The 26,306-nt window shown below is 34.1% G+C and overlaps 1 protein-coding gene across 1 annotated transcript in view; it reads right to left on the reverse strand.

Annotated features, from left to right (window-relative positions):
• The window catches only part of LOC129221572 (LIM domain only protein 3-like), a 205,075-nt gene that overhangs the window by 54,875 nt on the left and 123,894 nt on the right, over positions 1-26,306 (reverse strand). Inside the window, exon 3 of the mRNA XM_054856076.1 lies at positions 13,348-13,619. Within this exon, the coding sequence (XP_054712051.1) occupies positions 13,348-13,607 (260 nt within the window). The 5' untranslated portion in view covers positions 13,608-13,619. The remainder of the gene's footprint in view (positions 1-13,347; positions 13,620-26,306) is intronic.

Genomic DNA, 26,306 nt, shown 5'->3' on the forward strand with positions numbered 1-26,306 from the left:
AATTTTCAATTTTTTAAAATCCTTAAGGTTTTTTTTATTTTTTCACTAATTTGAAAAAAGTTTTTTGCTAAACGATCACTATAATCATCTCTAAAAATCTGTGCATTCAGTTGCTTATGAGTTTATTAGAAAATTTTCTGTGATGAATTATGTAAAAAATCAAAGTTTAAAAAAAAAAAAAAAAAAAATTGGTTTTTAAAGAATTAACATACTCTAAACACTTGAGTAATTTATAAAATGCTTATCCAATGCACGGTTTTGTCAAACATGTTATCCCAATTGCAAAAAGTATTACTTTAAAGCTGTATCTTTAATAGGAAAAAATCCTTAGGGATTCTAATGACATGAAAACACAAAAAAACCATCATCGAGAAAAAGCAATTTAAAGTTTTTCTTTTGCATAAGAACACATAGGGAGCATGGCCTAAAACCACTCATAACTTTTTAAAGATTTGAACTAAAGCATTGAAATCTTTCCCCTGTGTTCAGGATAGTTTTTTGTTTTGAAATAAGCAATAAAAAAAATTTTTTTTTTTTTTTTTTGATCGTTTCATCATTTTTGAAGTACTGTAACCCCTTAAAGTCCCCAACTATACCAGTGCTCGTGGAAATGGCGTCCGAGTCGAAGTAGGACTGATTTTGGGGTAAAGAAGTCCGAGTCAACTGCTCTAAAACTCGTGGAGTTAGAGTCGATGCTGGAGTCGGTCATTTTCTCTATGACTCTGCAGCCCTGATTGCAACTTTGCTTAATTCATCTCACCAGAAAAGTCATTTGCAGTCTGTGTACTTGATAGTTTTACTTAGTTCATTACCGACCCCATTTGAAAAAATGGAAGATATTTGACCTAAAAAGAATCAAAACCAATGTAACGTTGAGAGAAATTGATTTTGTAAAAAAAATGTAATTTAATAGCGCGGTTTTCAAATTAAAACATTAAGAGAAAATTATGGATTGATTTTTTTAAAAAAATGTAAGTTAATAGCGCGGTTTTCAAATTAAAACATTAAGAGAAAATTATGGATAGATGTTTAGAAAGGTTTAGAAAATTAAGTTAAAACACTATCGTTTTTTTTTTTTTCCTTCTTCTTTTTTGTAAAGTTCAAGAATTACCTCTGAATCTGATTTCTCATATAATGGTAAAATTTATTTCTACAATTCGCACATTCCTTATTCCTTACCTTACGTTTTTCTCAAATATTGTACTGAACTCAAATATTGTTCATTCTTCTTTTTTTTTTTTTAAGTTGTGAGAACAAGTTCTGTCTCTGTTATTGATTTTATGAAGGGCGACTTTTATAATGTCTTAAATTATGTCAAACTTTTGGAAAAATTCTACTTTACTATGCTTTAAAGCTTGAATTCCTAACCTGCGGGGGCAATTTCGTTATTCTGGGGGGGGGGGGGTAAAGTCTTGAAGGGGTATAGGGAGCGATGAGCATTTAAAAGATAAAATAATTATAATAAAAAACCAGCGAATATGACATTGGAAACGTAACGAAAAAGATTATCCGACAAGAAATCACAAGTTTAAAAGAATAATAAAATAAAATAAAAATAAAATAAAATAAAGTGCAAGAGCTTCCTCCTCAGATATCAGTTGAACCTTAACGAAGTATTTCATCATTAATCACCAAGTTTGAATTTTTATTTTTTTATATCAAGTGTCAGTGTTTTTAATTTCCTTAGATTCCAGTTTAAAAAAAAAGCATAAAAAATGCACTTGTTTTTGAAAAATACAGCAGTGGTATTAGTTAGGTATTTCCTTTCAAACATCTATTAGTTCGTTTTGTGAAAGAAGGAAAAAAAAACGTTGAAGAGGTCCTTTTATTTATTTATTTTTAGCTTAAAAGTAGTTGGAGAAAACTGCTTTATATATATTTTACTGCAAATTAAATTTAGGCTTTTATAAATTATATCTATGTTCACCAGCGCCAAATTATGTTTTTTTTTTCTTTGGAGAAATGAAGAGGAGGCGATAAAAGTCAGTCAACTTCTGGAATAGGGGTTGAGAACCACTGGCTTAAAGCTTTTTCAAGATATCCGATAAACTCTACATTCACGAAAAGAACTTGTAGAGTAAGATTACATTTCAAAGGTGTTTTCCCTTAAATTCAATCCTCAAGTTCTTCGAAATTGCTCATTTAAACCTTTCACATTTCATAACTTCAATAGAGCAAACGAAATATGATATATTTTATCAGTTTTCAGTTTAGTGATCATTATGCTTTTAGTGTTCCAAAGAAATGTTACACTCCGTCAGAAATCAAGATACAGTAAAACCTGTGAAGTTGACCACCTGCCCAAGTTGACTGCTTTTTTAGGGTACAGAATTAGTCCTATGTCATATAAATAACCCTCTGTAAGTTGACCATATGTTTAAGTTGAGCACTGAAGTAGCACGTCAGCTTACACAGTTTTCACTGTATGTATTGCTTAGCCCTAAAACTCTTCAGATTTTCTGTAGGGTGAAGGATGTGGGGGAGGAGGAGGGGGGGGGTTAGAAATATGGAAGTCAGTTTTTATTTTCGATACATGAATGAAGAAGGAGTAATAGTTGGGGTATATTGTCAAAACACAAAATACGGTTTCCATGTTACAGTACATAATTACTTTCAGTAGTATGAGTTACATAGTAATTTAAATAAATATTGATGGGAATTTTCTGGAAGCAAAAATACTCCTTGTAAAATGTTATTTAGCATAAATGCTACTGAATTTGCCGGAAATAAACGTATTTTTCTAATCTGAATTGGAAGTTAATAACAAAATAGAAATAGAAATTGTGGCAAAGTAATTATTTTATAAAATTATTCTTTCACATAATAGCATTGTATTTTGAAACACAGAGCAATTATTTGTTAATCATTGCGCATTTTTACGTGAAAGGATTCGTAAACAGGTAACATAGGTAAATGAATCAGAGTGCAACTGGAAAATTAAAAATCATTATTCTTAGCTAAAACTTACATTCAATTCAGTGCAACATTTCAAGTTACATCAAGTTCGTTCAAAATGTAATTTTGCAAATCATTATCCATAAAAGTCAATCTTTAGAATACTTTCTCCATAACGATTAAAATGCACCGTTAATGTTCGAAATTACCACGTGCAAAAAAACTTTCCGAACCATGATTCTCATTACTTTCTTGGTCCAATCACACCTCCCCAGGCCTAGGGTTGTCTTATCTTCCACCTGTATCAAGCAAGGTGCGATGTGACGACGAAGAGCCATTCCACATTTATTTACTACTTCGCTACTTCCCCTATTGTGAAGGATCTGCAAACTAAAACTTGCGGGCCTCGCGGCGTTATGGCGGTTTGATCACAATTTGCGGTTCTGAAAGACAACGGGTCTCTAAAATAAACGACAGAAAAGTTTTCGAAGGAAAAGACAGCAGTTAGCGCGGCAGTCGGAATCCTTTCCTCTTTTTAAAGACACAATTAGAATAATTGGCTGATGGGGGTTCGGGTCGGTTTAATCACCTCCGGGGTATAAAAGAGTTGGGGAAGGCGGAAATACAATGTCATTTGTGCACGCTTGCTCGAAATTTTTATTTTGCTCCAGCAAACAGCGCCCTCGGTGGCAGTCTTCGGTATTCTTAACGATGTGGCATTAAGTTCTCGAAAATGGCTCCGCCACGCTTTTAAATTTTCTTCTACGGTATCGTCTGCGGAACAATGAATCGTTCTGCTGGCCGGAATGCTTTTAAATATCGTTTTTAATTTCGGCGGCATCGTTATCGGTGTTAGGAAACCGCTGTTGCGGTTTTCTCTTCCCCGCGGGCGTTTTCACTCCTCCACTCTTTTCCATGCTCCAGCGCGCAGACGATTGTTTTTGTGCTGTTTATGGAATTACGATTCTTTTGTGACGCGAGTCAATGGTGGCGCAGATTAGAAGTTTTCTGCGGAAAATGGTGTTTTAACGCTGAAAAGCAATTGCCTCGGATATCTATCGAAACCCTTTTAATTGTGATGTTGCGACCCCATAAAACGAAGATAAAACTTTATGGCTCCCTCTGTAACTACACGGTCAAAGTTAACTTACGCTAAAATTGAAAGACCATTTTTGAATGCTTAAGCGTATGCCGTTCTTTGTACACAATGCTATTAATTTTGCTTCTGTTCTTTCTCTAGTGAACGAATTTTAATTATCTGGAACTTCATATATTTTAACAGGAAGTGTTTATGGTACTTTACGGCGTTTATATTTAGGTCCAAAACAGTTCAACTCAATCTTAAATAGGAAAAATCGAAACTTTCTCGGTTTTATCGCTCGGCAGTATTTTGGTAGATGTGTGTTTAAAAGGTGCTGTTCCTCTTGTAATTTATGTCCAGAAACATAACTTTTGGATTTACGTAAATCATGAATATATTTTCTTCTGCATCACGAAATATTATTTGAGATATCACGCAAAATCTAATTAAAAAGTTTTATGGCACTCTATACGATTTTATTTTGAGGTTGAGTTTTTTTAGTTTCACTCAATTCATTTTTTTCCCTGTGATGGACAGAATACTTTACCTTAAAACAATTTCCATATTTGGTCAAAAAACTCATTTTTTCACATCTGATAGCAAATACGTTGTAATAATTATCGCAGTAATATTTTACAGTAGTTTTAATCTTTACTAATAATAAAGCTTAAAGTCTCTCTGTCCGGAGGATGTCTGTAGGATGACTGGATGTCCGGATCTCTGTGACGCGCATGGCGCCTAGACCGTTTCTGCGGATTTTCATGAAATTTGGCACAAAGTTAGTTTGTAGCATGGGGGTGTGCGCCTCGAAGTGATTTTTCGAAAATTCGATGTGGTTCTTTTTCTATTCCAATTTTAAGAACAAAAATATCATAAGAAGGACGAGTAAATTACGAAATTATCATAACGTGGAACTGTAACATGGACACAAGCCAATTGGCGAGATACGAAATTATCATAACGTGGAACCGTAACAGGGGTACAAGCCGATTGGCGAGAAAATTCACTACACATTATTTGTAAATAAACAGGCGAACCAAAAGACCTTTTAATTTTTTCTATTACGGGCAAAGCTGTGCGAGTACTACTAGTTTAAAATAAAAGCTCTGCAGATAATCTTCTTAGATACAAGAATATGTCTTAAAAGTTTAAATACTAAACGTTTTGTGAAAACAGAATAACTCCGTATCAAAGTAGCTTCATTCAAAAGCAAACGTTTTTGCTGATATTTTTGAGGGTTATCACTTTAAAAATAAAATTCTTTATTTCCTTTTTAAAAATATATCAAAATTAAGATCACTCGTAGGCTCTGTAATAGAATTATTACACCGACATTACAAAGACGAACAGACTCCAAACTGGAATACATGAGGACATTTTAATAATGTTGGAAAACAATTTCTAGCAGCATTTAAAAGTACTTACAAAGGTTGAAATCATTTGAAACTTCGCAAGAAGAAATGGTAATATTTTAAACCTATCGATAACAGTGGGGAAAATCACCTAAACTGACATCAGAGACTGTCGCAATCTTCCGCAGTCAAACGCATGTTTAGCAAAGCGCAATCTCGATACGCAATCGCTCTCTCTCTTTCTTTCTCTTAGTTTATTTCTCTCCATCTCTGTTTCTTTCTCTCTCTTTGTTTATTTTTCTCTCTGTTTTTTACTTTTATTTTGTGCATGTTGCTAAGCATCCTAGGGCATTCTAGAGAGTGCAACGTATTTCAAACTTGGAAATCCTAAGGAATTTCGTCCTTTTATGGAGAGATTTTTTCAATTCGTTTTCAAGTCCCTTGTACATAAAGTCTGAATATAAAAATTAACGGTTCTGTAAAAGGGTTTTCCTTCACAGTGCAAATACAGTGCAGGAAAAAGAGATTGCTTTTTTTACTTCCTTTTACAAAAAAGAAAGTATTGTACTCGCGAAAAAAATTTCACTCAAATATCGGCCTTAATTTTCATTTTGCTCGCCCCCGTATGAATATTTATTTTTTTTTTCAACCCGACCACACGTGGATACATGCCTATGAACGTAAAGACACCTCAAGAATCCATTTTGACGATCCTCGAGTTAATTACTACGAGTTTTCTCGTGACGTCCGTATGTATGTGCGTATGTGTGTATGTATCTCGCATAACTCAAGAACGGTATGTCCTAGAAAGTTGAAATTTGGCACATAGACTCCAAGTAGGGTCTAGTTGTGCACCTTCTCTTTTTCTTGCATTCGAATGTTCCAAAAGGGGTCTTTTACACCTTTTTGGGGTAAAATCATCGTCAATTTCAATGTAAATTCAAGCGGTGCTATAATTGGGCAAACACTTGGCAATATTTCGCCAAGTTTTTGTCCTCCAAGATTTGTCGCCAACTTGGCGACAAATTTGGCTGTATTTTTTTTTTCTTTTTTCTTTCTTTTTTTTTTTTTGAATCTGATTTCAATTTGCCCATATTTAGAGAGTTAACAGTTGAATCATATTAAAACTGCCAATATAGCGAAAATTTATTTGTATAAAACGTTTTCTTTGCTTCGGTTTGCAACAAACTTGGTGTGAAAATATTTAAAATGTTTCTTTGCTCACTCCGAGGCTTTAAACTGGAGTAAAAGGAAGTCATGTTATGCACACATCAGCTTTTTTACTTTTATTTTGTGCATGTTGCTAAGCATCCTAGGGCATTCTAGAAAGCGCAGCGTATTTCAAACTTGGAAATAATAAAGAATTTCGTCCTTTTATGGAGAGATTTTTTCAATTCGTTTTCAAGTCCCTTGTACATAAAGTCTGAATATAAAAATTAACGGTTCTGTAAAAGGGTTTTCCTTCACAGTGTAAATACAGCTCAGTAAAAAGAGATTGCTTTTTTCCCCCCTCTAAAAACGCACCAACACGATTTCTTCTACTGTCGTAATGAGCAAGAATGTTCTGTTTTCTCAGTTATTGCTTTGCAGGAGAGAAAAAGTTTGTGATATTATTTTTTGTATCTTCCAGAAAAAAAATAGTAAAATGAAATAACTATAACTGTGGTTTACATAAGTTTTCTCATTCTTAAAGCTAAATCGCGCAAATATAATTTTTTGAAATTTAGAGTTGTTTAAGGATGTATTTTTGCTTTAACTAGTACACGTACAGAAGACAAACACATTATCCCTTTACATGAAATACATCGCCAGCTCAGTCATTTCCAGCCGAGGACTGCAGCTTCATGCTTATTAGCGCTCATCAGCCCGGCATAGGAAAGTGACTGAGCTGGAGATGGAAAACCTCTTTTAAGGAAGCCAGAAGTGCCAAACAAACTGGTAGCTAATATAGAATTAGCGCAGACCAGACGAGTGACCGAAGCAATGGTTCGGTTCAACTCGAGGATTGAAGGCAAGGCATGGTATATTCAGTAAATTACCGCCCAATAGCAAGGGCTAAAGCAGAAATACATGAAATACACCGCCAGTTCAGTCATTTCCAGCCAAGGACTGCAGTTTCGTGCTTATTAGCACTCGGTCTTATTCGGTCACTCGTCTGGTCTATGCTAATTCTATATTAGCTACCAGTTTGTTTGGCACTCTTGGCTTCCTTAAGAGGTTTTCCACCTCCAGCTCAGTCACTTTCTTATGCCGGGCTGATGAGTGCTAATAAGCACGAAACTGCAGTCCTCGACTGGAAATGACTGAGCTGGCGGTGTATTTCATGTATTTCTGCTTTAGCCCTGGCTATTGGGCGGTAATTTACTGAACATTATCCATTGTTCGCAAGGCATAGCGTGCTGCACAAAATACATAAGCAATAAATACATGCAAAATATTTTAGACCTCACATAACTGAAATTTATTTCAAAAATCTTCATGAACTTTCGCAGGGCTCATATTTGGGGTGATGCTTCAAAAGCATTTTTCATGCTTTAATTTTTCATTATCCACGCAGCTTTAATGGTCTAATTATCGACACAAAAATCGTTACATCTCAGCTGCCAATATCTAGCCGAGACCTCTCTAAATCCACAAAACTCGGAGATATATATCGACCAGGTGTGCATTAATCACCCCGCTTTGATCGCCATTGTTGTCTCTCAATAGACCAGTGACATGAAGCGTAGATTTTCGAAATACGAATAATGCTGACGTTGTTTTATCTTATATTCTGGATTTGAAACTTGAGATCTAATAGCTGCTTTTCATTATAATGCACAGATTTTGCATAAACGACACCGAAAAGTATTACTCGACGTTAAATCCCGGTTATCACAAATTTGCCATTTCAACTGCGCTTGCGCGCGGACTTAGCTGAATCTTGCTAAAGTTAATTACAAACATTTTAAGTTCGGTAATAAATATGAGATGGCAACAGATAAAAATTGGAAATCACAAAAATTTCTCTGATTTAGTTTTTACGCCTCGATAAAGATTGAATTTTGCTTCTTATTTATTAATGGATTCGGTGTCTGATTTATCTGTCCCTTTTCAGGACCAAATTTTTAACCTCAGAAGAGCGTACTAAAATTGCAGTATCACTTCTAATACAAAGCCGAAACCTCAATCTAAGTAAAAATATATAATACTAAGTTGTTTACGCCTAACATAAAATATCCACAAAAGACGGATTTCTGTACTCATATTCCAATCATTTTTGAAGTACACAACATGTTTTACATCTATGTTAAATTAATATTTCCAAACTAATAAACATTGAAGTGTCATTTTTCTCTTAAGATTATCAGTTATTCGTATCCGTATAGTTTCATATAATATATCACGAGATCGCTGTGAAAATATTCGAATCGCATTCATTAATTTGGTGGTACTCTCGCTCAGCCTAAATATAAACAAGCAACACGAAATCTTAAAACAGAAAGCTCAAAACGTTAAGTCCGCCCGCAAGCGCAGTTGAAATGGCAAATTTGTGATAACCGGGATTTAACGTCTAGTGTAGATTTTAGAAATACGAATAATGCTAGCGTCGCTTATTCTGGGTTTGAAGCTTGAGATGTAATAGCTACTGTTCATTATAATGCACAGGTTTTGCATAAAGGACACCGAAGTAGTATTGAATCGGTGATTTTAGCGAGATAATTTAAATCTGAATAAAAAAATTCGTAAAGGATAATCCATCGAATATCTTCTCTACATGTTCGTTGCCATAGTACCCCAAGAATCTTTTCAAAATATTACAATCCTTTCGAGGCTTTACAAATCATTATCCAAATTTTCTTCAGTTTTTTAAGCATTTTGAGTTTAAAATACTGCTCTTCAAACTTTCCTTCTAACGTTCGACTTTTTTCAAAAAATTAAATAACTAGATTTTTTTTTTTTGAAAAGTGTCTAATTTTCATAATAACTTGAAAGAAGTAGGTACCAATTAGGCTGTTAACATTTTTTTTTTTTTTTTGCAAAAGTGTCTAATTTTCATAATAATTTGAAAGAAGTAGGTACCAATTAGGTTGTTAACATTTTTTTTTTTTTTTGCAAAAGTGTCTAATTTTCATAATAACTTGAAAGAAGTAGGCTGTTAACATTCTCTTGCGAATTCAGAGTTCACTGTACACATTTTTTGCTGTATTTTTCACCAAAAAGATAGTGTAAATTAGCAAGCTTCCTCCAAAGGATGTTGTAATACCGTTTCAATATTTTGGTGCACCATAAGCAAGTTAGCATACTAAATTTTGTGTATCTTGCACTGAACTATTTTAAAAATAATAGGTAACGGTAAAATTGATCCTTTAGAGGCATGAAACTCACACCATTTTTCCAGTGCAGCACATCACTATTTTCTAGTGCAGTTGATTCATAAAGCACGATATAGCATTTATTATAATGAGAAGCACAAAATATTAAGAACATAATCGCAACAAACTAGCAGTTAGGGAACGAATAAAATTGGTAGCATTTTAGAATTTGTAAAAGACGTTTTATGTTTTACCCTCCAATAAGCGATTTAAATTGTCATTAAGGGGTTACTGTACCTCAAAAATGATGAAAATATCAAAAAAAAAAATTACTGCTTATATCAAAGCTAAAAACTATTCTGAACACAGGGGAAAGGTTTCATTGCTTTAGTTCAAATATTTAAAAAGTTATGAGTGGTTTTAGGCCATGCTCGCTATGTGCTCATATGCAAAAGAAAAACTTTAAGTTGCTTTTTCTCGATGATGTTTTTTTTTTGTGTTTTCATGTCATTAGAATCCCTAAGGATTTTTTTCTGTTAAAGATACAGCTTTAAAGTAATACTTTTTGCAATTAGGATAACATATTTGACAAAACTGTGCTTTGGATAAGCATTTTATAAATTACACAAATGTTTAGAGCATGTTAAAACTTTAAAAACCAAAAACTGATTTTTTACATAATTAATCACAGAAAATTTTCTAATAAACTCATAAGCAAATGAATGCACAGATTTTTAGAGATGATTATAGTGATCCTTTAGCAAAAAACTTTTTTTTAATTAATGTAAAAATAAAAAAGCCTTAAGGATTTGAAAAAATTGAAAACTTTCTAGATTTTTTAAATTTTTAAAAAATGTAAGCAATTTTTTTTTAATTTTATAAATAAATTATTGATTAAGAAATAAGTATGCATGTTATAGTTTCAAAGAAATACAAAATTTACTTAAATTAAAAATATATATATATTTGAAAGGTACTGTGATCCCCTAATCTTTCTAAAAATGCCATTGAAAGTTTCACGCTCATAAAACGCTGACAAGTTGCATTAAAAACTAAGTTTAAAAATCAACTGATCTCACTAATTTAACTTTGTGGATGGAAATTAGGACATGCAAGCACAACCGTTCCATTGTAAAACTCAAAGTATGATCCTGTCACAAATGATATTCCGTTTGGCAATAATGTTTTAATTTATTTAACATTAATGTAATTGCACCTCCGATAGATCTCGATAAAAATTGAAACGGCTGGATTATTTCATTCACATATTCAACTGCAAAATAGCTTACAGGAAATTTCAGCTCATTTAAATTCTTTAAGAAACTCAAATTAGCGGCACGCACAAAACTGATTATTTTCAAAAACATGCTTTTGCTGGATCAATAATCATTGGGTTAATTAGCTCTAATCACTTTCCCATTCATCATCCCCAGTACTTTTCGACATCTCTGCAGCAATACTACAACTCGCGCGGTCGCGCATACGAATCCTGACAACTCTCACCACAAGCAAAGAAGCTTTAATATAAATTTACCCAAAACTTTTCCTTCGCCCGAGTGTCACGCCTTAATTCATTCCCAATTTTCTGCCCTTAAGGATTTTAATGACTCTCCCGTTTTAAACAAGATCCTCTGCTGATTCCCTAATTAATTAGTTAATTCGCTTCCACCCCTTCTTTCGGCACCACTTCCTCCTCGCTCGGGGAGACAGCGTTTTGCAGTTTTATTCTTCATTGCCTTTGTCCCGACCGATCCTAAATCAATCCAAGTTATGCATTTGATCTCTTTCGGAGAAAATGCTAATTGCATTATGATGGAGGCACAAAATATCCATTCCACGGGGAGACCTGAACCGTAAAGATTAAGACGCCTTCGAAAATCGCTTTTCCATACATATTCCCCCTTTCATCTGAATTTCTAAATACACATCACAAATAAATTTATTATTCTAAAAGTCATATTTTTATTTTTCAGTCAGTTAACGAATATTTCGTAATATTTTTAAGGATGATATTTCATAAGATTTTTTTATGTGAATTGGCAACAGTAAAATTTAATTCTATGAAACTCCAAGAAGGAAACGACTAGAAAAATCACGTGTTTGTCCTCTGGTTAGATGTGTTAATTTACTTGACTTCTGGACTTCTTTCATTTGAACTTTCCAAAAAACCTGAAGCAAAACCATGTAAGCTCATCCATTCCTTTTTACTTCCTTTTACAAAAAAAGGAAGTATTGTATTCGCGAAAAAAATTTCACTCAAAAATCGACCTTAATTTCCATTTTACTCACCCCCAAATGAACGTTGAGTTTTTTTTTCGACACGACCGCACGTACATATGTACCTAAGAACGTATAGACGCCCGAAATATCCATTTTAACGTTTCCAGAGTTAATTACAACGAGTTTTCTCGTGACGTCTGTATGTACGTATGTATGAGCGTATGTGCGTAGATATATGTCGCATAACTCAAGAACGGTATGTCCTAGAAAGTTGAAATTTGGTACGTAGACACCAAGTTGGGTCTAGTCGTGCACCTCCCCATCTGGTTGCATTCGGGTGTTTCTAAAGGGGGTCTTTTGCCCCTTTTTGGTAGGAAATCACTGTTAATTTCGATGCAAACTCAAGTGTTGTTATAATTTGGCGGACAGTTGGCGATATATCGGCAGTCTTTTGGTCGCCAAGTTTCGTCGCCAACTTGGAGATTTTTTTTTTTTAATCTGGTTTCAATTTGGCCACTGTTGGTGATATTCAGAGAGTTAACTATTGAATCACATTAAAATTGCAGTGATGGGGAAATGACATTAAATTGGTTTAAAAGAAAGTCATGTGATGCACACACATCAGCTCGGTTTTTAAATTTTGGTAGATACACATATCGATAAAAGTGCTTTTAATGGCAGGTTTGTTGATATTTACGAGTGTTCTTATCGACCGACCTCTAAATACTGTTACTCTTGCCACTGATGGTCTATTGCCTTTTGAAGAACAACGCTACTTCTAGTAGCGTTGGATAACCGGTGAAAGTAATTTGATAGCAACTGTCAAACCTGGTCATATGCAGTATACTGACAGCCCGTTTATGACATCCAGAATTTGTAGTTCCATCTGGTTATAAACTCACCAGTCTGGAATAGTCAATAACCAAGCTGGAAGTAGATGTCATCTGATTGAACTGGTGAATCTATGACAAGAACGAAACTACAGTATCTCTGTGTTGTAACCGTGCTGTCGGCATATTGCATGTAGTTCTACATTAACACTTTCTTGTGGATGGTTACTAACTACTTAAATTATGGGTTTACCGGAAGTCGAATTTGATTGCAACCTAAACTTTCAACGAAATTTTAATTCTGGCGTAGCCGGTTTACCGGTGGGTCTATTAGGCTATTAGCTCGGTTAGGAACTGGTGAATCCGTTTTAAGCATTTGACTTATTCGAACGCGATCAAGATAGTATCTTTCTTAAACGGAAAAGAAACTGAAATCCAATAAAATTAAGGTAGTGAGTATGTTCGAATAGAACAACCAGGCGGTTTGCTCCATGGCGTTTGATGATGTCAGTGGTTAGTGCGATGAATGTTCCTAGGATAAATCATAGATGATCGGCTACCAGTAATCGTATTAAAACGTTCTTGGCAAGGTACTGCCTGCTGGTGAGCCTGGGAAAACCGGCTGCTCTATTCGAACATACCCATTGCTGAACCAGAATATGCGAGACAGTTACCTGAGGTAGTCCCTCTTGCAGAGGATGAGGTTGGCCTTGGTGAAGAGGGTGGATCCAACTTCTCCAAGCCTACAATCGCAGCAAGCGCACTTGAGGCAATCCTCGTGCCAAAATTGGTCCAGCGCCTTCAGCAGGTAACGCTCCCGGATTGGCTTTTGGCACGCTGCGCAGTTGGCGCTCTCCGTTGGTGGACGGGGCAGTGGGCCGCCGTCCACGGGCAGAGATGGGTTACCTCGAGACCCCTCGGCCTTCATGTCCATGTCTGTGCGGCTCTGAAAGAGGAAAACATAGTAACGATTAGTGACCTGAAGAGATTTCAAATGAATATCATACAGTAGACTGTAGTAAGTTACCAACCTAAAGCCAGGGCTAAGGCAGAAATACTTAAAATACACAGCCAGCTCAGTTATTCCATCAAAACTTACTAGGTAACTTACTACAAAATACCTTAGCTTTGCCATCAATCTTTGAGTTGAACCGCACCATTGCTGCGGTCACTCATCTGATTTGCCAATTTTGCCTTAGCTACCAGTTTGTTTGGCTCTCTTGGCTCCCTTAAGAGATTTTTCGCCTCCAGCTCATGTGATTCCTATTTCGGGCTGATGAGTGCTAAAAAAGCACGAAACTGCAGTCCTCGGATGGAATAACTGAGCTGGCGGTGTATTATAAGTATCATACAGTAGAGTCTCATTAATTCGAACTAATAGAGGATCCAGTTCGTCTGAATCAATAAAAGTACGAATGAAACAAATTAACCTATAAATTGAGTCAAGGTACGTAAGATCAAACTACTGTACACAGTAAAAATTGCATTTAGAATTTAGAGAAATAAAAAATATGAAACTCCAATAAGAGAAGAAATATACAAAATACGGCCCATTAAAATTTATTATTATACTAACTCGCCTTCGACAGGGTGTCCTGAAATAGACTGACTGATTTCAAAAATTTATATCAGAAAAACTGTTAATGATAAAAAACAAATTCTTGTAGAAAATTCATGTGGTGGGCCATAAATTTTTTTCCCCAGAGTTCCAAGTTTTAGTTCAATTTTTTTTCAATAGATGTCGCTACAGATAGTAAGTTTTTGAGTCAAAAAAAGGGATTAAAATTCGCCGATTTTTTTCTCCGAATGTAACACGTGATTGCATTTTGAAAATATTGTTGTGTAATTTTGTTTATTGAAAACATTTTTCAAAAACCATGATGTAATTTTCTATATTTCTTTGATTTACGATCTGCAGCGCCGTATATTGGAAAATTCTTGAACTAAATTTTGGAACTGTGAGGGACGAAACATACGGCTCACCACGTGAATTTGCTGCAGCAATTACTTTTAATCGTTAACCGTTTTACTGTTATAAATTTCTGAAAACAGTAATTCTATTTCGGGACACCCTATATGTTCATCGGAATGGCTGCCCGGATTAGTGAGGGTTTGTTGTTCATCCCAATTACATAATGACTGATGTGTGTCTCCTGTTACCATTCACTAACTCTCAAACGTCGCAAGCTAACCTCAATTGAACCGTTTATTTCAGAAACCAGTCGAGCACTAATTCTACAATTTCGAAAAAGCATTTTTATCGTTAAATTATTTTTTTTTTCGATACGAATTACAACATTTTATATTTATAAGGATGCACACATTTAGGTACATTACTTTCACAAAAATCATTTCAAAAATTTGTAAACAATAAATATGATGACATTATTTTTTTCCGAGATTAAAAATTTTAGTGTTTAACTGCTTTCTGAAATTAACAATTCAGTTATAATGTTGTTGCTGGCAGTCTTGCAAAAGATGCTAAAAACCTACATCAGGTTTACTTCGACCTGAACACTCTTGTGAAAATTAATGGACTCAAGCCATTTTTTTTACATAATCAGCTTTATTTACATAATTTAATTATAAAATCAAAATCACCACTTAGTATGCCCCCCCCTCCTCCTTTTTTTTGTCCAGCACTGTTTTCACTCTACTGGGCATACAGTAAACTCCAGTTTTGCACTTTTTTTTGAATTTTTTCTTTTGTTGTGCTATCAGATTTTCATTTAATGTCACAATGGCCTGCCTCTTCGGTGGAGAAATATCCATGACTAACAAAAAGATAAAAATGGACCGGATTGAGAAAAAACAGCAAAATTATGTAGAAATTTACAACACTTAAACAAAACACAATATTTAGGACAAAAAGCTTGGGGTTATATCGCCTAATCAACTGGGAGGCGACACAGCTGTTATAAACAAAGATTGAACAACCTAAAAAATTTGAAAATTAAAAACCCCCAACTTGATTCTATTAATTCGCACAAGGGTGTACCTTGAGTTTTACGAAGAGAAAGCATCTTATTAACAATTTTGGAAACAACACCCGACCCACACATGGTATTGCAGTGCTTTTCCCATTTCAACCCATTTCTTACCATAAAAGCTGTACCATACAGAGGGGCCTTGGGTTCCGGTACTGTAATTGGTGACAAAGGAATCAGCAAGAACCAGACCGATCTAGCTGCATTAACCTCTGGCCATTTAGTACTTCAGATTCCCGAGAGACACTAAACTTTCTCAACACGTACACTGTTTAAAAAAATCCTGAAATTTTACAGTAAAAGTTAATGGCATCCACGTTGCCAGTGATTTTTACCGTAAAATCCTATGTTACTGTAAATTTTTACGGTAGAATAAACGAGAGTTTAAAAACGCAACATGCGAGCAGCAGGTTCGAACTCAGGATCTTCGCATTGGCAGACGGCTTTGCTGACCACCAAACCAGTCTGGTCACATGGAGTGAAGGGTTCTATCTGCTTTGCATTGAAATTCACGTGGTGTATCAATAGGGAAGTTTTCGATTTTTCAATTTTATTTTTATATGATAGAGTATGTATGAACATCATAGGTAAAAAAAAATTTTTGCTATACGACAAGTAGTTTTTTTTTAATTAATTTTTAAAGTTCAAGCGATTATGACCTCAAATGGCAAAGGAAGTGACGTCATGTGTTCTTCCGCCGCGGGAGAAGCCGAAGGACGTGCAGTTGGCTTCGAAGACGAAACGTAATGCTTACCTCCTCGCATTTAACTCTTCGCGTTTCTGGAACATTAAATCTCTCATCCTCTCGGAAATATTCGAACACCATCATTGATGTTACTTGAGGAAGATTATTGGATCATGCTTTAACGAATCCGGCCTCCATAGTGTGTTGAAAAGGATTATTGAATTTCTTAAAATTAAAAACATCGGCGCTCTCAAAATGTCCGTAGCGACAACAGGGGATCTTCCGCGGAAAGCTGCCCTCTAGAGCCCTGTGACGTAAACTCGTGACGTTTCAAAAGAGCGCGCTTTTGAGAGTGGGTTTTTAAAAATTCATTAAAAATCAATCATGGTGTTTTGAAATTCGGCGATGGTGATTTTTTTAGTTTTGAGGGTCAATTAACAATTCCCAATAGCCAAAATAGGAATATTTAATGGGTTGCAACTTCGCTATTGACGCTGCAATTGTTATTTTTTTCTGTATAATTTATTGGATTTTTTTTTCTGTGCTGTAAACACTCCGTTTTACAGTAATATTTACCGTAAAAGATTCCTGTATTTTTAACAGTGTACCAAGTGCGACAACGGAAAAGCAATCGCACATCTTAATTGTGTTGTCTTATCAGCATTTTGCCAGTATCAGAGAACTCCTCCTCTTTCAACTTAAATATAAATAAACTCGTTGAAGGTCAAGTGTCTTTTTTCCAGGGCCAGACAATTCACTAGTTTATGTCGTCAGCAGTACTCGTTAGGGTAAATGCACAAAACCGAAAGCGTATTTTCATTTCACAAGAGTATATTCGACCCTTTCATTGACATAAACTGACCCCATGCTATTTACATTTGGAAATAAAACTGTATAACAACTGTCTATTCATACCTAAATAACAAAGTAAAACTTAGCAAAAGCTCAAAATCGATATTTCGAAGACAATCTTTGGGGATCAACTATCTTAAATTTCTTTAAAATGTATTCCTAATGCGAAGACACTTATAAATTTAAAGTAAATCCTTAAAAAATATACATATTCTCCATATTCCTATTGGTGACTACACACAGGAATCGAAAATTGATTCTCTAGAGTAAAAAGGAAAAAAACATTAACTTTCCTTTAAAATTATTTTTTTAAATGAAAACATTTCGAAAATATATTTTTGTCGAAACAAAAATAGTTTTCAGTCCTGCGAGGTGGTGACGTTTTTTATCTTCAAAAACTTCTTCTACGCCGCTTTATATCATTTTCATCTCACATACTGGGTTTTCTTTTTATTTCATTTTTTAACGATATGTCAGTTTATTTTCTCCTTTAACATTTTTTCGACCCTCCTCTAATGCTCTCATCATTTTTTTGATACATAACTAACAACAAACATGCATAGTATAGTGATTTTGAAAATTGTTTTAACTCAAGGAAGGTGAAAAAAACACAACGATAAAGTAGGTAGATATGAGATTTCCGTGGAATAGAAGTTTGCAGTTTTACAGTGTAAAGTTAATCTTTTTAAACGCAAAATGATTTTAAAAAAAATAGTTTCCTTTGTCGTTAGACTTTCGAATCTCTTATATAATTAAAAACTGAGCGTATCTATGTATCTATGTATGTCCAAGCTTCTTCTCCCGAACGACAGTGAACTGACCATCGAACCATCAGGATTCGTAATCTTCCCGTCTTCATGTTTGGTTATTTATTATAATCCTCCGATAATAATTAGCGGAGTTATCAATTAAAAACTATTAATTATGAAGCTTGGATTTCGACATAAAATCCCTATTTTTCGAAGGCTTTCCTCCATTAAAATTATTATTCAGTGCTTCATCCTAATTTTCCGCAACAACGCTTTTATTAAAATGTATAGCGTGAAGAAAATCATTGAGATAACAGATCTGTTGCCATTTTTTTTTTCTCGAATATGAACAGGTAAAATTCTTGTTTTTGTTTTGAGGCTTTTCCTGTAATCAGCTTATTTAAAATGTTTACTTTTGGGGGTTTTCCGCAATCTGCTGCAAAATTTCACTGACTTTTTTTTTTTTTTTTTTGGTTCAAGCCTGAGTGGTGAACTCGCGGCACTTGACATAACTTTTATTTTCGAGGTGGACCGAGCAAAGCCGGGCGACGCAGCTAGTATCTATATTAAAGAATGTATAAGTGTATGCATGTATGTATGTACATATGTATGTTCCCTATTCAAATCCACTGTTTATTTGTAGGGAGGTACTTAGGCACACGAGAAGGAACGTAAATGGTTTTTAAACGGCAAAAAAGTAAGGAATGATTAAAATTTTAAGTCCCAAAAGTAGCATTAAATGGTTCTTTCTACCTGACATAATTATCCGATTGTCTTGTTGCAAAAAAATGTGATGTTATTTATGGACAGCCCCTTACCTAGCTTACATTTTCATCTTAGATCGGACTTGAAGAAATTCATCTGATGGGCGATTCTCAAAAAATAATACTGTTGGGGAATAATACATGCTTTAATCAGTATCGTACTTGGCAAGGGTGACACCCGGAGCGACAATTTGTGCCGTCGCCCCCCCCCCCCCTGCAGACACGAAGGAAAAAAAATATGTAAACATGAAATTCATGCAATTTTTAGTTACAGCTTTATTTGTGTTGTAACGAAATTTTACGCGGGCTAATGTACAAAAAACAAATAAAAGTGGGGTTACGGGGGGGGGATTAATTTTCAAATATTTAGTCTTAAAATAGCATTTTAGCTTCATATTTTTCCCAAACTTGCAATTCCCCTTAGAGTGTCGACCGCTAGACGGATGACATCCGGGGGGGGGGGATGCCCCCTTCCTCCCGTATTGAGGCCACTGCTTTAATATACCATCAAAGCATAACAGTTAATCCCATATTTATTAATAGTTACTGGAATAAAATATTTAAAAAAATTAGTGTTAAGCACGGCACATTTTTTCGAGAATCGCCCTAATACATAGTTGCTTACGCGTAACAAGCAACATTTCAAACATAATTTTGCCATAAAACGCAGCAATGAAAGCAAAACTGCGCTCGTTTAATTACTTTCCTTAATGAAAAATGCTGATATCATCATCTCTCAGAGTCATTACCTGTAATGCAATTCATCATCAGCCCCACGTCATGATTCGCTCCTCTGAAGTGTTTTTTACCATTCAGGCAAAACAGAATGAATTGTTTGGTTTTGAGCACTCCATTCATTAACTTTTGGAAAGTGGCAGCCTTTCTTTTTAATTTCTGTTCTTATAATTTAGCGCTTCATTAAGAAACTCAATTTTTTTAAACGCTTTTTAATCTTTGATGCATCGAATCATGAAGGTTAGATTGGCATTAACTTGCAAAAGAGCTTCAGTATAGTTGTTTGGTGTGAAGTCTTAAAGATTTTGTTTTTTAATTGCAGTGTTCTCATCCATAAAAATATCGTATTTAGTAACTTATAAACGTATTTAAATGTAATACATGATGCACTGCATAGCTACTCTGTAAAGTCTGAAATAACTGTTATTGTTACAATATTTACATCCATAAAAATATCTGTATTGGAGTACTCTACTCACGTACTTAAAAGCAGTACTGTATGCGACCCAGTTAGGTACTTTTTTTTTTGGAACGGAATTCGCTGCCATAAATGTACTGTATTTGCTTTATTGACATGCTTAAATGCCGTACGTAATATACGCTACAGTCACTCAGTAAGGAGTGATAAGTTTTTGCTTTATTAAAGCATTCACATTTACGAAATTACTGTATTTGAATACCATTTCTTGAATACAGTACGTGATATACTGTATGAATATTCATCAAAGTCAGGAAGAATTTTTTCGTTACAGTATTCGCATTCATAAAAATACAGTATTTAATTATCTTGTTGAAGTACTTAAATGCGGTGTGTAATATATAGTCTAGGTTCAGTAAGGCTTGAAAGTTTTTTTTTTTTAATACAAGATTCGCGTCCATAAAAATACTGTATTGAAATACCTAATTCACGATTTTTCAGCATTCAGTTGATTCGAAAGATTTTTTTTTTTTTTATTTTATTAGTAACATCTCTAATATACAATATTTGAGTCCCGTATTTAAGTGAACTAAAATAATGTGTACAGTTCTCACGCGTGGAAGTAATGCGTTCAAGTACGTATTCCTTTTTAATGGAATATTGTATGTTAATACAGTGTTCACATGCGAAGGAGATTTTGTACTTAAGCACAGTATTCTTACACAGGAATCACAAGTGCGAATAATGTACTTGAATATGTATATTGTACTCTAGACCATAGAATAAATAATGTTTCGTTATCAGCTGTCGTATTATTACTTTCAGGAAGACTACTTCTTTATACAGGGTGTTCCGTTTTAACCAGAAAGACCTTCATTTTCGCAACCATTAGTCATAGATTTATATTTCCAATTGCAAAAATGTTCAAAATCAGATGAAGAGTTAAGATATTGGAAGTTTGAAGCAAAAATAAAAATGAGTCAAAAAATACAAAATTTAGCTTTTTCTACGTGCTCTAGGTCTTTTAACTCATATTTAGAGATATAATCTCCATTGAAAAATATTACTTACACAAAAAACTTGAAACTTGTGCAACCAAAATTCAAAGAGATATTCGAATTTAAAGTTTAAAGGGACCACACAGAAGATGAGAATGGAACTTATCGCCCTTACCGAAGAATACCAGGTTGTCGACGTAACTTTTCATTGCTATACCAAAATAAATGCGAATGTTATACGGTGATATGCAAAAACACACAGCAAAACCTCGAACAATTTGAAAAAGCACACTCTATGCACACATATAATTTAAAACACTTGTTAACCGCTATATCTCCCCCCAAAAGCTGTTATTGATGGCGAGTGAAAAGTGGAGAAGGTCACAAAACGCGGCGTTTCATATCTCGGTGAATATTGGTCGTACTAATGGAGTCGTTTCCAAAAATTTAAAAGTATTTTTTTCTGAAAGAACATGCTTAAAAACATAGGATCAGACCATTTTTTAAATAATTTATTTAAGTTTAATATTTTTAAAAAATAACTTAAATCGGTGCGCTTCCATTGTTTCCAACTCTGTCGTGTGACACCACAAATGATGAAATGCCATTCAATGTTGCCATTCACAGAACAAATTATGTAATTCGCATCTTTACTCACGTGTATTGGCAACGATATGGTTGGTAGCAAGCGTAGAGCGAAATTTTAATTCGCTGCTTGATTATCATAACGTGGAAACGTAGTAGAAAGATGCGGCAAATTGCATCATTTGTGACGTCATAAAGACCACGCCTTGTTTGAAAAATCGGACATTTTAAAAAATTAATTAAAAAAAAACTGTTGTAAAAATGAAAGTTTTTCTGGGTCCATGTAATTTTTTTTGCTCATTCTATCCATTTCAATGACTAAAAGTAGTACTTTTGACTGAAGGAAACAACCCCATTTCAAACGTTTTGTGCTAGAATTATTTTTCAATGGAGATTATTTCACTAAACATAAGTTAGGGGACCTGGAGCCCGCATAAAAAGTTACATTTTGAATTTTTTGACTTATTTTTATCTTTACTTCAAAAATTCAATATCTTAACCCTGCATCAGATTTTGAACATTTTTGCGATTGGAAGTATACATCTAGGACTAACGGTTGCGAAAATAAAGGTCTTGCAGGTTAAAACGGAACAAAACTGTTTTGATTTCCATGGGAGCTCATAGGAGCCCATTAGTGTTTTTACGAAGTTAATGGGAATTTTTCTATTTCACTCCTCCATAATTCGTTTCCCTCCACTAAAAAATGTGATGGAAATTTTTTACTCCAGGGGCATTCCACGGTATTTTTGACATTATGTAGAGTCCGTAACGTGACCTTTTTTGCCATAACTTTTTAATTTACCGTTTGATTTGCAAATTATTTTATTTTGAGCTGGTGTGCTGGTAGGAAAAGATCAAAATAAAATAATATGCTAATCAAACAGTAAATTAAAAAGTTATGGCAAAAAAGGTCACGTTACGGACTCTGCATAAATGTCAAAAATACCGTGGAATGCCCCTCCATGCAAAAACCGACAGATCGGAATAATACCCAGAGACTGCAGATTCGTCTTCATTACTGAACCATAAGTCTGGAATAGTCAAAAACCGAGCTCGGAGGCGGATGTTTTCTCCATTAAATTTTACTCCTTGAAAAAAAAAACTATCTTTATCTCTGATATAAATACATTTTATAACATTGTGATACACAAATTCGCAACTCCAGAGCTCGAATACGCTACCTTGCGGTGATTAACAATGCTAAAGAAAAAAGGTAAAACATTCCGTTCCACGTGTTTTTTTTTTTTTTTTTTTGGAGTAAATTACAGGCTTCAGACAGTTTATGGTGTAATGTAATTTCAGAAGAATAGAAAAAAAAAGTTTCCCACAAACACAATGAAAAATTGCTGTCATTCACTAAGCGTCAAAGCAAGTTATAAGTTACGGCGTGTGTTTATTTTACCTTTTTCATCCACCATTATACAGTGGCTGAAGCGCCCTCTATAGTTTATTGGAGTTGTGAATTACAAACCATTTGTACTCAGTAGCGGACAGGAAAACCTTCCATCGTGCTAAAAGATAGAGCGAAGCCTTGCAGGCGTTGCGTTGCAAGAAGAAAAATAATAACTTTAACTTTCAATTCCATAAATAGGAATTTAACAAAGATAGGGAATAGTTTGTGAGTGAAAAAGGCGCTTGATATTTTGGTGATTGATGGTAAATAAATGTATATGTTTATGTTTTTTATTTTGCGGCTTAATATTTTTATTTATTCAACCTTCTGATTAACTGTTTGATATTCGATAATAATAATATTCAATACATCAACATACTCTATCGAAATGCAAAGAAGGAAAAACACGTCTGCTATTTTTATCCTACCTTTCATGATTAGTTTTAGAAAAATAACAAAATTAAAACATTGATATAAATGATATAAAAATGATTACTGAGCATTTAATTGGCAGATTGAATTTACATAAAAAAACTATTCATGACTCGTATTTATTTTATATAGCGTTTGGGTAGTTGAGGTTTTCATATATATCATCGTTGAGTTTTATTCATTTTTATTTAAGTTCATTCATGACCGTTTTTAAGGGAAATAAAATGCAACATATCAAACAAGCTGATAGCCCTTTCAACTTAAAAGGGACCGTAAAGAAGCTCTCGAAAACACTCTTTTCGTATCTTAAACATTTTTCGTCGTTGTACAAAAAGAAGTGACAGCTACAAAAGCAATTACCGACCATTTATCTAGATGGAAACGGCACACGCGACAACTTGTAAATCAGGAGAATCCAAGAAAGAAGAAGAAATAAAGAAAATCTGGAAAAAATTTCAATGTAAGTGAAAATCCTTCAACACCCGACATACTCAAAAATCTTTCTTTTTTTTTCAGTCATATTTGTCATTTTTTGCTGCACCTCTTTTGGGGTGAGGGAGAAACTAAAGGGCCATCCTCTTCACTATATTCTTAAGTGATGTGGGGAAGAAAATGATCGAGAACTCTTGAGAAGAATTGGGCAATCAGCCTCCTCAGACTGAAAAAAAAAAGGAGAGAAAAAATGATGGAGAGCAAAAAAGAATGAAAAAAAAACTTGATTTCGGAGATAAGATGACAGAAGTGGTATAAAAACGAAGCTTAAATGAAGAAAAAAGTCATCTTCCACGAGTTATGAAGATGTTTTTGGTTGAGGATTTGACAGGTAGATTTTAAGGATTCATTCTGTTTGGAGGGATGTTTATGTGTTAATCAAATCAGTGTCATATTTAGAACTTGGGAGACAATTCTTTTTGAAACGGTGTTTTAAGTGGTTTAAGGGATGTTGAATTGTAGTACATCATTTTGCGATTGGATGGGCTTTTAAAATGGAGTTTCGGTTTTAATTTCGCTGACAATTTGACAGTCGCTACTACCTGCATGTTTTGTGACTGTCCGATCCACGTTTTATTTATTCGTTATAAATATTTCAGTATAATGCAAATGTCCGTTCAGCGTTTATATATAATGCGTCTTTTTCAGTAAACGCTTGTATTTCCAGACGTGTCATACTACTTTAGTCAGTTAAGGGGTTAAAGTACCTCAAAAATAATGAAACGATCAAAAAATTTTTAATTGCTTATTTCAAAACTAAAACCTATTCTGAACACAGGGGAAAAGTTTCATTGCTTTAGTTCATATATTTAAAAAGTTATGAGAGGTTTTAGGCCATGCTCCTTGTGTGTTCTTATGCAAAAGAAAAACTTTAAATTGCTTTTTCTCGATGATGGTTTTTTTTTTTTGTTTTCATGTCATTAGAATCTCTAAATATATTTTTCTATTAAAGATACAGCTTTAAAGCAATACTTTTTGCAATTACGATAACATATTTGGCAAGACTGTGCATTGATTAGGTAAGCATTTTATAAATTACTCAAATGTTTAGAGCATGTTACACCTTTAAAAACCAATTTTTTTTTTACTTTGATTTTTTATATAATTAATCACAGAAAATTTTCTAATAAACTCATAACTAAATGAATTCACAGATTTTTAGAGATAATTATAGTGATCTTTTAGCAAAAAACTTTTTTTAAATTAGTGCAAAAATAAAAAAGCCTTCGGGATTTTAAAAAATTTAAATTTTCTTCAATTTTTTGAATTTCTGAAAAAAATGAGGCAATATTTTTAAATTTTGAAAATAAATTATTGATTACGAAATAAATACGCATGTTATGGTTTCAAAGAAATATAAAAGTTACTTAAATTTAAAAAAAATATTGAAAGGCACTGTGAGCCCTTAATAACGAGTAATTTCAAGTGATAATTACATTATATAAAGCTAGCTGACATTCGTACTGGCCACATTCTTACGTTTTTCAATCTAACCTTTAAACATATATTGAATAGCTTTCATTTCAAAAAGTCAACTTGCATTTATTTAGTTATTTATTTTTATCCACGACACACTTATTCGTAAAATTCGTTCAGTGCTTATGTCTCGAGTCTATTACTTGTCAGAAAAATATTGTTTTCCTAGTCAGTTAGTTAATAAAGAACAATTAAATTTTTATGATAATTACACTATTTGAATTTAGCTGCCCCTCATATTGGCTACACTCTTTAATTTATTTACTTCTTATTTATTTATTTAGTAAAGTCCAGTACTTTTGTTTCAAATCCATTGTTTGTCAGAAACTGGTTGTATTCCAAGTTGTGTCAAAAACTTTAGTCAGTAAATAAAAAATTGTTAGCAAATATTTTGCTCTTGTCCTCCAGCGCACGGGGAGGAAAAGCCAGTTTATTTCAAAGCTGAATTTATCCCCGGTGTTCTGGTTGCAGTTGGGTAGTTTGAAAAAGAGAATTTGACTATATAAAGGGTGATTTTTTTAGAGGTATAGAACTTCAAGTCGGGAACACTGTTTGATGTGTGGGCCATTTAGACAGTCGTCACTTGTTTTGTGTTTAGTTTGACTTGCCATTTCATCATGAATAGACAACAAGATGATGAAACTAGCCACACAGCGCGTGTCACAATTGATTTATTGAAAGAAACTTTCTGTGAACGAATAATTTCACCTAATGGACCCGTGAATTGGCCTGCGAGATCATGCGATTTAACAACGCTGGACTATTTCTTGTGGGGCTCTGTGAAGTCTCAGGTCTACACCGATAAGCCACGGACGATTGACGCCTTGGACAAGAACATTCGCCACATATCACTCACATACGGTCCCCATTGCTGCAAAAAAAGATAGAAAATTGGACTTCTCGATTAGACGTTCTCCAAGCCAGCCGAAGTGGCCATATACCAGAAATCACATTTAAATAAAAATGGCAAAGAATCATCTTTCGAATAAAGCCAAATTCATGGCGATTTATATCATTTAACGGTGTTTTATTTGAACCTAAAGTTCTACACCTCTAAAAAAAAATAT

The sequence above is a fragment of the Uloborus diversus genome, chromosome 4 (genome assembly GCF_026930045.1).
Source record: "Uloborus diversus isolate 005 chromosome 4, Udiv.v.3.1, whole genome shotgun sequence".
Classification (NCBI taxonomy): domain Eukaryota; kingdom Metazoa; phylum Arthropoda; class Arachnida; order Araneae; family Uloboridae; genus Uloborus; species Uloborus diversus.